Here is a 15,184-nt window from a genome sequence, read left to right as displayed (position 1 = left end):
ACATGCCCCAGGGGCATGGGGAGTGCTGCTCTATTCTCCCTGTCTACTACACTTGAGGACATTTTTTTCCTGCCCTGCCTCTCTGCCTGGCAGCCCAATGCAAGTACTTTCTCCATTTTGAAGTAATGGGGGTGGGCTCACAGGCAGCTTGAAGGTACAGTTTGGGCATGCAGTCTCTAAGAGGTTGGCCAACACTGGCCTAGACCTGTGTTAGAACTGATACTAAGACAGAAGATAGGTTATTTTTTTTTAAGCAACAAAACAAAAATGTTCTTTGATATTTGGTGGTTTCAGTGCAACAATAAACATGGAACAATAGTGGGGAAATGTTGGAAAATGTTTCAAAATAAGAAATAAAAAAGCCAAATAGTGGCTGTACAGAACTCTCAAGTCTATATAAGTGAATATTTTCTTCAAGAAGATTTTAGGAGGTAATAGACATGTAAATAATGTAAAAAATTAATTCTATTTTTAAAGGAAACAATTCATTACTAATGTAGGAGATAACTCCTGAATCGGTTGACTATGTAGTCAGACCACCAACTTAAAGTAAAGTTCAAAATGATTATAAAACTAGAAAGAATAAAAACAAGGGGGGGGGGGGGGAAGAATACAGCATTCAAGAGAAAACAATCTCAATTACCCAAGCTGTTTACTATTTAAAAATCACAATCACGGGCTTCATAAATATCACATAACTTCGAGGTAAAATGCTATTCAATGCTTGTCAAGTTGCAGTCTTGAGTCCCATTTTAGTGTGCACAGTGAGATTCAAAGGCATGTTTAAAGGTTTAGAAATACATTATCTGAGCAAAGGGGAAAGGAACAAGTATTCCCCTACCTTGTAGTCATTCTGGGGAGTAACAGCACCTGAAGGACAAAGATAGTATCTCAGTGTTTATACACCCCCATGCACAATTGAGCCTCAATAAATGATTTTAATGAAGACAGTAAGATTAGTCTAGATCACTTCAAGCCAAAGATAATTGGGAGAAAATATATTTCTTCCTCCTGGCCAGGACTGGGTATGAATTAAACAGCATAAGCAGCCACAGTGGTGTTTCTCACTGCATGAAAACTCATCAGGTTGCTCCAAACCAGAGAGAACTACACTTGCCCAATAATTCAGTGCAGTAGGTAGGCTGACTTGCTGGTGGGGAGCCAGGAATCTTTAATGGGTGAATGGCCAATTGACTGTCTTGGCTTACCCCCATCTGCCCTCTGGTGGAGATGCAAGCGAGCAGGAAAAGTGACCTAACACCAGGCAGTCAAAGGCACTGAGAAGCTATTCAGCACTGCCACAGTGGAGGATGGGGAAAACGCCGGAGAGGGGGTGGGGAGAAATAGAAGAAATAAGACAATGGCCCTTTCCTTTCACACAGCTGGGAAGAGATAACACATCAGCATATTAAAAAGAAGGCTCCCCAAGCCAAGAGAAGCAAATCATAATAGGGTTTTGCCTCCCCCATTCTGAGGAGTGTGAGGGGGAAGAAATCTGATTTTAAAAGCTTGAATTATAAAACCTGTTTCAATAATACAATTTCATTACTTTGAGTAATAATAACACCTTGTTATAACTAGCTCTTTACAACTAGTTCACAAAAGGACTCTCACATAAGGAGATTGCTGGTATTTTCTTACAATGCTGTGAAATAGGTAAGAAAAGTATTTTCCCCGTTTTGTAGATAAAGAAACTGAGACCCAGAAAATTTTGGTGACTTGCCCAGGGTCATTTGGCTAATTAGTAATGTAGGGTTACACAGTCTTATGCAGTATAGGTCCTGATTTATGTCTGCAATGAGACAATTTGGGTAAGAAAGCTAACTTGGTCTCAGGCTGCATTAAGGAGTCCAATGGTGCAGTTAGTTGATAAAGCACTGAGCCTGAAGTCTGAAAGACCTTAGTTCAAATCCAGTTGCAGATTCTTACTAGTTGTGAGACCCTGGGCAAGTCACTTAATCCTCATCTATAAAATAAACTGCATAAAGAAATGGTAAACCACTCTAGTATCTTTTGAGGCCAAGAGGTGTCTCAGGGATAGAAAGTCAGGCCCAGACAAGAGGTCCTGGGTTCAGATCTGCCCTCGGACACTTCCTAGCTGTATGACCCTGGGCAAACCACTTAAATCCGAATACCAGTCCTTATCACTCTTCTGCCTTTAAAACCCATACTTAATATCAATTCCAAGATGGAAGATAAAGGTTTCAAAAAAAAAAAAGAGAGAGAGAGAGCAATCCAATGGCCAAAATGAGGGAGACAGAAGAGACATGGGATTGGGCCCTAAGGAGGCCATTCCTGGAATACTTTTTACATTTGGGTATGACATTTTAGGAGGGAAGCTGAAAGCTAGTATTGTCTAGAGACAAGTGATGTTGGGGAAATCTGAAGCCATTCTGTACCAGGATCCATAAGGAGAAATCCCTATCCCAAGAAGTCTTCTAGTAAAGGCTACCTCTAGATGGCCCCTGTCTGGGACATCACAGAAAGAACAAGTGAATTCCAGGAGGAGTTAGGCCTCTGAAGTCCCTCCTCATTGACACTATATGTATCCTTCCTCCTAGTCAACATCTCTTCCCATATCACACTGCCTTAGATCATATTTAGGGGCAGCAAGGTAGGGCAGTGGATAGAGCATTGTGCTTAAAGTCAGGAAGAACTGAGTTCAAATCCAGCCTCAGTCACTTTCTAGTTGTATAACCCTGGGCAAGTCACTTAGCCTGTTTGCCTTGATTTCCCCAACTATATAATAGTGATAATTATAGCACCTGTGCCTGGCACATAATAAGGACTTTATCAGATATACTGCATACTACAATATACTATGTTCATGCTATAAAATCTACATAGCATAACTACACAATAAATGGGAACAATGTAAAATAAAACACTTTAAAAATTATAGAGGAGGGGTAGCTAGATAGCAGGGTGGAAAAGTACCAGGCCTGGAGTCTGAAAGACCTGGGCTCAAATTTGACATCAAATCTTTTCTAGATGTGTCTCACACAAGTCACTTACTCCTATCAACACTGAAAAACACAGAACCACTAAAGTAGTTAGAAAGTTTTTACTCAGAACAAGGAAGACAATGCTCTGGTGGGTCACTACAGAGTCAAGCGCTAGACACTACACAGACAAGGTTCTGGGACTCTGGGAACAAAGTATCCCAGAAAAAAAAAAAAAAACACCTCAAAAGGAGATTTTCCAATGAGCTGAAGAACTTGAGGTCTTATATAACTTTTAGAGACTATAGGACAGGAAGGTTCAATTGACTGATTTTCCCAATTGATGGGAAAAGGGAAGGGCCAGGGAGAAGTTGATGCTTTACAATGGATAACAAGAAGGATTCCAGTCATTGCTGGACTACCTGGGAGAGGCCTCTGATACAATGAGAGAAACTTCTAAGACAAAGGGGTACTTAAGATTTGGTTATATCTACTAATTCTACCTAAGATGAGATGGGTACTTTAAGGTTTATTGTTCAGCCTAAAACAAGGAACTTCCCTTGAGGCAAGTTCAGAAGGGACAGGGGTAAACTTGGAGATTCCATAAACACAACCCCCATTTGCCTACCTCTCGCCATTCTGTCTTAAAAGTTGTTACTAAAACAGAAAGTAAGGGTTTAAAGTTGGAATGGGCTTCCTCAAGAGGTGGTGGGCTTGCACTTTTTGGAGGCCTTCAAGCTTGGTAGGCAATGTGAGGATTCCTTTTGTTTATGGATTAGACTGGATGCCACCCCCAACCACCTGGCCCAGCTCCCTTCCAAATCTCCAGTTCTTTGATTCTATGAAGAATACACTCTAACCTAATGTGTCATAAATATGTGATAGAGAAATGAATTACCGAAAACCAGGCCAGGTACCTACAAGTAGGTTGTAGGGTAGAGGGTGAGGGTCCTGAGAGTTGCCCTCTGGTTTGGAAGAAGGCCTCTGCTAGCTCAGCACAACAATGGGACTTTGCCTCCCCATACCTCCAATCTGGGGTGGGCTCCCCCAGGCGTGGCAGTTCTCCACCTTGGACCCAAATCCTAGTTACATATTAACTTGGAGAAGGAGGGGAGGGTGGGAGCTGGGATCCCTGATCAGGAGAGGGAGAGTGTTGGGGGAAGGGGGGCTGAACAAGACCTTGGACCCTGCACTCATCCCTTTGGGGTGATGGGGGAGGGGTAAGAGTTTAGAGGAGCTCTGCAAACCTCTGGGCAGTGCAAAGAGAGAAGATTCACAAACATACAAACACTCTGGAAAAGGGGCGGAGAAGCAAGTCAACAGCAAAAGCTCAAGGTCAAGTGCGTTCAGGGGAGGGGGGGGGGGCAAGGAGCGAAGCGGCCATGTTTAGACCCGAAGAGGCAGATTTAGGGGCGCCTCTCCTGGGGGTTAGGTGAGGGGTAGTCGGTCATAAGGGGGTCTGGAGGAACAAGTCCAGGCAGGGCGGTGTACTCCCAACCACGAGCGGGTTTGAGATTTTGGCCGGGCTCCAGCTTTGGAAGCAGTCTTTTGGGGCTCCAGGTTCCCCTGATACACACGATGACACTGGGTAGTCTCCTCAGGAGCGCTAGTAGCAGGGTACAATAGCCACAAAAGCTCTGGGGGCCTTGGCGGAGACCAGGGAGGATAAGGTGCGCAAACGGAGGCTTTGGGATCATCTGAAAAGTGTGGATCCCGAAGAACTTGCCACTTTAGGGACTGACTTCAAATAGTGCCGTAGATAGAGCCTAGGTGAAGGCCAACCCCGAGGCGCCTAACTAGCCAATCCAAGGCTAGTAATTAGCATATCCTGCCTCTCCCTTTCTTCCCTAAGAAGCACAACCCCGGAAGAATTCGCGGCCGCGCCCACCCTGTGGGTTCCCCATCTATTCCTACCCTCGGAAACAAGCGTCAACAACATTACGCTCCGCTCCCCTACACTGCCCTCCTGTTTCCCCCTCCCCGCCCCCGCCCTTCCACTAGCGCTTCGAACACACACGCACACGCGCTCCTCCTCCAACAACTGCTTTCCCCGCCTCCTCCCCTCCATAACAAACCCACTTAGTTCCGCCCACTTGTCAATCACTCGAACCCGCCATCCAGTGATCGGACTAAAGGTGGGCGGGGACAGATATGGCCGATCGCGTGACGCAAGCGGGAGGCGAGCCCGGGAATCAGAGAGGTGCGTGACGGAGCCGCGCGAAGCTGGTAGAGCCGTTGGGGGAAACGCCGTGGATATATATAACCAGGCCTCGCGCGCCGCCCTCTATGCCGCTGGGGCTTTTGTGCTACCCTTGTCGGGGTGGGGGGTTGCGGGCTAACCATTAACCGCTCCCTTGGGCGGGAGGAACCCTGATCCCCCCCCCAACTCCTTGTACACACCCCGGACATACCACGTGGCCGGGAGTCGGGGGGAGTTGTGGGGGGAGGGCTGTTAAGCCGGATTCTAACTTCATTGGCTTTCGCCTCTGCCGGCTGTAGCAATAGAGCTCTCTGATTGGTGGATAAGATTCTTCCTCCAGGAGAGTTCTGATTGGTGGTCTCCTGGGGATCTCCCCCTTCTCCCTTCCCCTCCCCCTGGGGCTTTGCTAGGTGAGCTCGGAGGTGAACCTAAGGAATCTCCCCACCAAGGGCTGTGATTGGTGGGTGAGGGTGTCACTTGGCGGTACGGGAGTGATCCTCGACCCTCCCCCCGGCTTTTTTGGGCTTTCCAGGCTGCAGGTCCGTCCCGGTTCCTGGAGTCCTGGGAGCTGTCACTGGCCAAGGAGAAAGGACCCCTAACCCTGAAGAGGAGCAGTTGCCTCTCCTCCTCCCATATACACAGCATTCAGGAGTCTCCAGGGTAGCACCCCATCAGACCCAAGAAGAGGACAGGCTCCAGCACGCATGTGGAGGATGCTGTGACCAGAAGATGGACTCTCCAGGCAACAGCAGTGCCTCAGAGGCCTCCCCGTATGGGAGATATGAGCCTTGGTACAGAGAAGAAGATGACGATGTGGATCTGGCCTATTTCCTCCCCAGGTAACTCACTCTCTAGTATAAAACCCCCTTTCACTCCCCATTCAGGACAGGGAAGCTAAACTACCCAAGATAGGGAACAGGGAGCAGCACCTCAGCACTAGGCCTCTGAGAGAGGAAAGAAAATTTTCCTTGCTTGAGGCTCCCCAAATTTGTTGGTCTCCAGTCTCTTCCTAATGAGACCAGCAGTATTAAGCTTGGGGAGAGGTGGCACAATGATGGGCTTACTACTAGCCATGCCTTGCTCAAGTAGGTGAGGGAACTCTTTTTTTAGTAGCGTTCACTTTGGTTGCATAAATGTGCCTGAGTTCCCAAGTAAGTAAACAGAGGAAAGAGGGAGTGAAAGCTGGGTGAAAGATGTAGTGGACCTAAGTATGTGATAGGGACCCTATACGGACTTAAAAAAAGAAACAAGTTTAAACTGACCTAGCTCCAACACTAAACTAAAGGGAAGAATTGGTAAAGTAAGTGATCCTTATGAAGAAACAGTGGAGAAGGACTGTGCCTAGTTTTATATCTTGGGGGAAAGACTATTGCCTAAAGATGGCCTGAGATTATGGAATTTAGGAAGATGAGATCCAGAAGATCCCTTCAGAATTCTTTGTACAATGTAGAATTCTTCTGGTAAAGTCAAAACTCCATAACTTTTGGCTCTAGAATCTCAGCTTAACATTTCCAGAAATCTCCTCAAATACAGTCCCTAAGATTTTACTCCTAGCCCTGCTTCCAAGAATAGACTTCTACAACCTGATAGCGCCCAAATAGTTATCTTGGGGTCCCTAATAATAGAGATGGGAATGTGAGATTCTGAGTTTGAGTTGGTTAGTATTGAGGGATCATCCCCTGCCATGAGGTCTCTCCACAGGGGCCAGGTGAGACTGGTACAGGAAGTTGGTGCCACCAGCCTGCAGCTCATCCATACACTCTCTGACTCAGATGATGACAATGACAGCACTTGGGAGGGTCGTCTCGGTGACAGATACAATCCACCTGGTAAGAAGAAAGGGTACTTAGCTCCTAGAATTGTAGATCAGCAGTCTGCAAAACAAAATTTAGGTACAAAAGGTTGGAGTCAAAAGAAGAAGGGAGGAAGATCAGTTATGGGGATGAAGAGAATCCTTTGAACCTCATTCCCTCCCTTCATGGTCGGGCCTTGCCATCCTTGTCCCCTTCTTGCCAATTTATCCTCTTCTGTCCTCTGTGACTTAAAAGACTGAGGCAAGGGCTTGGTCTTCTTACAGTGGACTCAAACCCCGACACCCGAGAGCTGGAATGCAATGAGATCAAGACCCAAGTAAAACTGGCCACAGGACAGCTGGGATCAAATAAGCTAACACAAGAGTACAGCTTTCCTAGAATGTTGCACCAGGTAAGCTTCCTTACCTGTACTTCATGGATAGAGAGCTGGATTTGGAGTCAGGAAGACCTGGTTCTTGTCTCCATCTTCAGTTAACAAATGTTTGACCCTGGGCAAATTACTTAACCTCAGTAATCTTCAGTTTCCCTATCTGGAAAATGTGAGTATCTCACAAAATTGTGAAACTTGATCAAGTAATGAAAACCTTAAAGAGCTTTGTAAGTGTTAACTATTTGGGTAGATATATAAGGGCAGTCAGGAGTTTGCCAACCAAACCTTGTATGAGGAGAATGCTTTAAAAAAAAAAAAGTTTGAAGCTGGCAGTAAAAGTTTGATATGTCTTTTCCCTACAGAGAGAACGGGGGCTCTGCCATCATGGCAGTTTTTCTCCTGGGGAGCGGTCTCGAGTAATGTCTCAGTAAGTTTAAGGCTGGAATACTACTATCAGTTCAAATTTGGTGGTATCATATTTGAGGAAGATCCAGAGGGACAAATAGATGGGACCAAATGGATGAAATTAAAAATTAAGATGTTAATAGGGAATGTTGGAGTTAATAAAATTGAAATGAGGGATGAGAATTATTGCTATCGGAGGAAATGGTGAGGAATGTAAAATTTGTTAAAAAGCCTTGGTGGATGGGGGCAGCTGGGTAGCTCAATGGATAGAGAGCCAGGCCTAAAGACAGAAGGTCCTGGGTTCAAATCTGGCCTCTGACACTTCCTAGCTATGTGATCCTGGGCAAGTCACTTAACCTCCATTGCCTAGTCCTTACTCTTATGTAGTATTGGTTCTAAGGCAGAAGTTAAGGGTTTAAAAAAAAAAAAACTTGATGTTATGGATTAAAAAAAAAAAAAAAAAAGAATTACAAACCAAGAGGAGGGGCCCTCATGTACTGGTCTATTTGGGGTGCTGTTGACATTGATACCTCCTTAGCTTGATGTCTCCTTACTACAATTTTTCTCCTTTTTCTAAGCTTCTTGCCCAATTACTTGGGCTTCACTGACTCCTATTTCCATAAGGCTTTCTGTGGCATCTACAGCAAGGATGGTCAGATCTTCTTATCTGCTTGCCAAGGTACCTGGACACAGAGACGACTATTGCTTAAATAGGGAACTGTGAACCCATACTCAGAATAGAGAATAATTTCAATCAGCCCATAGATTGGGGAAGCCTCTGTTCAAGTTGCCTTCTGATACTCATGTTGGGAAATGCCAGCAGGATGTAATTCTGACTGCCCTGCAGCAAAAGGAAGATCCCATAACTATACTAGGTGGCCAAGGGTGAAGGAAGAAAGTTTCCTGAAATTTGTCTATTCTCAATTCCCAGACCAGACAATTCGGCTATATGACTGCCGCTATGGCTGCTTCCATAAGTTCAAGAGCATCAAGGCCCGGGATGTAGGTTGGAGTGTTCTAGATGTAGCCTTTACTCCTGATGGGAACCACTTCCTCTATTCCAGCTGGTCTGATTACAGTGAGTATACCTACCACCCCTATCATTTCTCCCATTTTGGTCCCTATATCCTACATCTTCCCATCTCTTTTCTCTGGGCTAGATTCTCATGCTACATTATAGGAGGCCCATACTCTCAGATGATCTGACACCCCCTAACTTTTGCATGGAATTTGCCTTGTGTTCCTTCTCTTTCCTTTGCTGTTCTAACTTCATTTATAAAGTAGAGAAGGGACAGCTAGGTGGCTCAGTGGATTGAGAGCCAGGCCTATAGATGAGAGGTCCTGGGTTCACATTTGGCCTCAAGTGCTTTCTAGCAGTTTACTTAATCCCAGTTGCCCACCCCTTACTGCTCCTCTGCCTTGAAAACAAGACACAGTATTGATTTCAAGAAAGACAATGAAGATTTTATGTCATTCAGGGCTTCACCATTCTGTGAAGAAACCATCTTTATAACATCTCTAATAGATGCATTTGCTCAAACACTTCTAGTGAGGGGAAACTCATTATTTTTATAAAGCTTTCCCTTTCATTTTTGGATAGCCAGAATTTATTAAAAAATCTTTCCTTATATTGAACTCAAATCTGCTTCTAAAACATATCTCATCTCTCCTGTCTGATTCAACTTCTGTCTCTTGAGTCTGATTCTGCCCCCTGAAACTACACAGGGGCCCATCCCCAAACTCTTGAGTGACTCTTGTCTCTCTTGCTTCTTAGTTCATATCTGCAACATCTACGGGGAGGGAGACACACACACTGCCCTGGATCTGAGGTACTGGCTTCCTTCTTCAGCTAGACCCATCAGAAACTTAGCTGCAATGAATTTCTCTGAAAATGAGGCACACATTGATAGGGGAGGGAGCAGGAAAAAAAAAAAAATCTGCTCCTCTGAGTGGGAGATGCCCTGGGTAGGAGCTACAGATCACTTCTCAGTAGGAAGAATAGAGTGGAGTAGATGGATGCAGCAGAACTCTAGCATTCTCTCTGAGATAGCCCTTACTCTGACACACATAAGCAGAACCCTATTGTTTCCCTCCAGAAATGGGGTGCATGGCTTTCTTTGGATCTGAAGTGGATTATATAGACTGAAAGAAAAGTCTTCCTGTCTAACAAATTTGTTACTCTCTTTTAGGCCAGATCAACATAGTTTTATTGTCTTCTCCATTGCAGTCTCCTCAGATGGACGAGAGGTGCTAGGAGGGTGAGTATTTAGGTAGATCTCCACAATTAAGCAGTTCTAATCTGGAGGTTGAACATGGTTTTGAGATCTGTATTCCAAAACCCCAACCCAGTTGCTCACAGGTCTTTAACCATGCTTACTTTCACATAGGTGTTTCTTACCTCTTTTCTAGTCTACTCCCAACAAGGGATTTGAGGCCTTAAGTTTTTTCTCAGCCTCAGACCAACTTTTCTCCATTGGAGGGATTGGAGAGAGACTCTATGGGATTAGGGACTTGAGCTTAAACATAAAATTTTAACAAATTCTCAGAACCTTCAAAGAAGCCACTTTCAGAATACTGGTCAGTTGTTAACTCAACCCAAAATCTCTTTTTCTTTCAGTGCCAATAATGGATGCCTCTATATCTTTGATAGAGAACAGAACCGCCGTGTATTGCAGGTACTGTTCCTGAGACCTAAACATCATGTTTTCTATCTCTGTTGACTGGAATGCTAGAAAGAGGAAAACTTAGGATAGCCTGTCTTCTCCTTGCTCTAGATGGAATCTCATGACAATGATGTGAATGCAGTGGCTTTTGCTGACTCGAGCTCCCACATCCTGTTCTCTGGAGGGGATGATGCCATTTGTAAAGTTTGGGACCGGCGCACCATGCGTGAAGATGATCCCAAGCCTGTGGGTGCACTGGCTGGGCACCGAGATGGCATCACTTTCATCGACAGCAAGGTGAACAGGAGAGGGGGGACTACACAGCTGATATGCTAAGACTCTGGCTTCCAGGAGGGCCTGAAAGCAGGGCTGGCATAGGAATTTGTCTTTCAGACTATAGCCAAGGTCTTCACAAAAAAAGAATTCCAACCAGTCATTAATTAATAAGGGAAAGGAGTAAAAATCACAGGGTATAAAACCCACCACTACCCACAAGTCCTCAAGGATCAGGATATCCTGTACTAGATCTGGTCCTAAGCCACAATCTGTAGCTTAACTTGACCAATGCCTGAGAAAGTAGAAATCCCTGGCCATGAGGAAGGGTCTGAGGCAAACACCAGGAAATGAACATGACTCATAAACAGGTTACAGAGTCTCAGAGGGATCTAGCTCTTGCCAATCAACCAGAAAAATAAGGCAGGACCCAAGACTAGGATTAACAGTTGGCATTACTCTTAAGAAAGACCTCATATAATTTTGTGTTCTTCTACCTTGAATTGCGTTTCAATTTGTGACCCTGGGTTCGTTCACAGGGTGATGCCCGGTACCTCATCACCAACTCCAAAGACCAGACCATAAAGCTCTGGGATATCCGGCGCTTCTCAGGCCGGGAAGGCATGGAGGCCTCACGACATGCAGCCATTCAAGAATACTGGGACTATCGCTGGCAGCAGGTGCCTAAGAAAGGTCAGAGTTGATCTTTCCTCTTTTTTTTTTTTTTTTTTTAAGATTTTATTGATGCTTTCTTTACATTGCTGTCACTTCCCAATGACAGTCATTATTTTTGTTCCCTAAGGCCAAACCATTTTAACAGAAAAGCACAATTAAGCAAATCAAACCAATGCATTGTCCATATTTGGCAATATATATGCCTGATTCCTTACCCATAAATACCACATCTCTGCCAAGAAATATGCATATATCATTATTAGTCCTCTTGAAATCAAGATTGGTGACCCTATTTGATCAGAGTTCTGATCTTTTTTCATCAAAAAGGGAAAGAATGTGACTCAGTATTTTCCTTAGTATTGTTTACTTCAAGGTATAAATTGTTTTTCTAGTTATACTTTTCATCAAGCCATACAAGTTTCCCCAATTTTCTCTGGATTCCTGATATACATATTTTTTTACAGCACAATAGTTTTCCATTATGTTCATATACCACATTTTTTTTTTAAACCCTTGTACTTTGGTGTATTGTCTCATAGGTGGAAGATTGGTAAGGGTGGGCAATGGGGGTCAAGTGACTTGCCCAGGGTCACACAGCTGGGAAGTGGCTGAGGCCGGGTTTGAACCTAGGACCTCCTGTCTCTAGGCCTGACTCTCACTCCACTGAGCTACCCAGCTGCCCCACCACATTTTTTTCAGATGTTTCAGTTCACTCATTTTGCTCCCAGTTCTTTATTATTATAGTGCTGCTAGAAATACTTTTGCATATATGTGTCCTTTTCTTCTGTCTTTTAACAGCTTTGCCTAGTGGTGATATAGTTAGGTCAAAGATAGTACTCAGTTTGGTGACTCCATTATTCTGTTCCATATTTGCTACCAGGAACTTTCTAAGTCATGCAGGAGCATTGTTACACCCTAGAAGAGCCCATTAACAGAGTGTGTGCCATCTTTCCCCTTCCCCTTGTCTCCATATAGCCTGGCAGAAACTGAAGCTCCCTGGGGATAGCTCCGTGATGACATACCGAGGTCATGGTGTACTCCACACCCTTATCCGCTGCCGATTCTCCCCTGCCCACAGCACTGGCCAACGATATATCTACAGTGGCTGCTCTACTGGCAAGGTGGTCAGTAAGTATCACTCCAAAAACAAATGGTCACCATAAGGTGGGAGACCATTTCTCCACTGAAAGCCAAGTCAGAAGAGAAAGAAAAATTTGAAGTACATAAGAAGTAATCTGTTGGGGGGAAGGGGGGGCAGAAAGTGGGAGATTAAGAGAAACCTATAAAATATTCCACCAAGCTAATTTTCTCATTAAAAACAGATCCTATAAGACAAGAAATAATGAAAAGTGTTCTTCAGTTCCATATTTTGGCTAAAGCATATAGATAGAAGATGGAGGGAAAGAAGGAAATGAAATGTGTACTTTTCCCTAGTTTATGGAAAGAAAAGATACAGATGAGTAGAGTGAGTCAGAGTGAGACAAAGAGATCCATATATAATACACAGAAAGACAAAGATAAATACTGAAAGTGAAACACAGATACATTCATAGAAAAACCTGGTGGGGACAGGAGGATGGGACACATACAGACACACAAAAGGAGATACATTGATATCCAGGAACATCTCTAGCTTATAGCTTTCTAAGGTATTGCTCCTAAAGGCATATTAAATTTTCTGGACTGCAGACCAGGTGAAACTGAGCTAAGGTCTGAAATTCCCCATCCTGTCATTAGAACATCTTTTCAGAGTAGGGCATAGTCAAGGTTATAATGAAAAAGAGACTTTAAAAGAACCCTTGTATACTATGAGAGGTTTTGCTTCACTAGGAAAATAAGTCTGGAATAAGTGGCTAAGGAGGCTAAGCTGGCAAGAAGTTCCCATAAAGCAGGAGTTCTTAACCCAGGAGTTTTGTTTTCTTAAATAACCTTTTCAGTAGAATTGATATCTCTCATAATTCTGTGTAGTCTTTTTTTATACATTTAAAAAGTTATTCTGAGATGGGATCCAAAGACTTCTTCAGACTGCCAAAGGGGCCACAAGGCTAAACTTGAGAACCTCTGCCATAGAGTAAAATGTGGATGGACCGAGGCCTTTTCTCTATTCTTTCCTGTATAGTATATGACCTCCTCAGTGGCCAAATTGTGAAGAAGCTGACCAGCCACAAGGCCTGTGTACGGGACGTCAGTTGGCATCCATTTGAGCAGAAGATTGTCAGCAGCTCGGTGAGATTGGCAGGGTTGTGGAAGGAAATGGGAACTGCGGGGTTGGAGTGATCCATGGATTTAGGCTTAAGGTTCAGAAGAGTCCTCCTCTAACAGCCATCCCTCTTTGGCCCCCATAGTGGGATGGAAACCTGCGCCTATGGCAGTACCGTCCACTGGAGTACTTCAGGAGTGACCCACTGGATTCTGAGGATTGTCGTACTGCCACCTGCCTACCATACAACTCCTTTGCAGCCTATTCCTCTCCCCAGTAATTCTTTCCTGTCAGTACGGACTGATCTGTACAACCCCAAGAGGAATCACCTACTCTATCCTCTCTATCTCTCTCCTCAGGGAGATGTATGGAGGAGCTGATAGGGTTAGAGGGTGAGGAGCAGAAACCCTAGCTTTTCTACCTAGCTGTACTCTGGGTGGGGGTATCCTGCCCTCTGAGGCTGGGTTAGGCTCTTATCCAGTGCTGTGGCCCAGCCTCTATCCCTACCCTTAGGGCAGACAGGCCAGACAACTCTGAAAAATAAAGAGAGGTCACCCACAGCTAGTTATTTAGGTATGGTCCTAGCCAGCCAGGGAACGCTGATTTTTTATAATCATGTTTGGACTCTGAGGGTTGGTCAGTAGACTAGTGTTCCTGGGCTAGGTCTAAATGGGCTGACCAGTTGGAGTCTGATTTACCCCTGCCTGGCCCAGTAGCATGAACCTTCAAGTTGAAGGCCAGACAGGCCATTCAGAAGGTCACTCTCCCTATCACTGCTCTCCTTTTTTCATGATGACAAGAATGTCATTCCTTCTTGGGGGGAAGGGGGGAATATGGGCTAGGAATCTGCTCTCCCTCGTTGTGTCTTTGGAGTAGGAGGTGCTACAGTGTAGGAAGCCCCTATCTTAATCCTTGTGGAACTGACTTTTCAGCTTGTGTCCCCTCAGGACAGATGGATAGGGGGACTAATCAGGTTGAGGTAGGAATCCTTCCTGCTTTTACTTGCTTTAGCCCCCTCAATAAATTTTCCTCCAAAATTTGACTTGGTCTGGTTTTTTGTACTCTAAGGCTTTGCACAAACTTCTCCAACTTCATGACAAGCTGAAATGCATAACACATCGTGCAGGACTTAATAACTAGGACATGCTCCTTTGGGTTGAAAATAACCTATTAAATACCCCTCATAAGGCATCTGCTTTACTGATAATTCCCCACTAAAAATGGGGAATTGGCATGGAATGAAGTTGCTATCCACCCAAGAATCCAAAACTTTCTCCCCAGCAAAAGAAGTAAACCTAGACCCCTGTGTGAAAACATTTAGGTCCCAGGTATACATTAATATCAGGTCTCTCTTCTAGGGAATAAGTAGTTCAGTATGATGACCACTTTTACAGATGGCCCGCAAAGCATCTTGGTTAGGTTTAGAAAACCTGAGAGTTAGGAGGAACATTAGAAGACCTGCTAATCCAAAACCACCGTTTGTGAAAACCTTTCATGTCCAATAGGTCAGTTTACTTACCAAAGGTCATGCAATTTGTTAATGGCAAAGCTAAGGGCAGAACAATGGTCTTCTGTTATGCCATGTTGTCTCCTGATGTAGCTCAAAGCTAGACCAGATATTTAGGAAGAGATAGTGAAAAGA

General features: G+C 44.5%; 1 protein-coding gene across 1 annotated transcript; it reads left to right on the top strand.

Annotated features, from left to right (window-relative positions):
* The first annotated feature begins 5,093 nt into the window (after positions 1-5,093).
* DCAF11 (DDB1 and CUL4 associated factor 11) lies at positions 5,094-14,584 on the top strand. The gene is made up of 15 exons (XM_044665221.1): positions 5,094-5,142; positions 5,675-5,981; positions 6,832-6,971; positions 7,220-7,347; positions 7,689-7,753; positions 8,310-8,410; positions 8,663-8,809; positions 9,506-9,560; positions 9,921-9,989; positions 10,349-10,406; positions 10,506-10,691; positions 11,207-11,360; positions 12,318-12,470; positions 13,462-13,568; positions 13,688-14,584. The coding sequence occupies exons 1-15, from the start codon at positions 5,094-5,096 to the stop codon at positions 13,820-13,822; spliced, it is 1,854 nt and encodes a 617-aa protein (XP_044521156.1). The 3' UTR covers positions 13,823-14,584.
* The last annotated feature ends 600 nt before the right edge of the window (positions 14,585-15,184 follow it).

Source organism: Gracilinanus agilis, chromosome 2, assembly GCF_016433145.1.
Source record: "Gracilinanus agilis isolate LMUSP501 chromosome 2, AgileGrace, whole genome shotgun sequence".
In the NCBI taxonomy this organism is placed as follows: domain Eukaryota; kingdom Metazoa; phylum Chordata; class Mammalia; order Didelphimorphia; family Didelphidae; genus Gracilinanus; species Gracilinanus agilis.
Note: the sequence above shows the minus strand (reverse complement) of the source record. Positions and strands in the feature narration are given on the sequence as shown.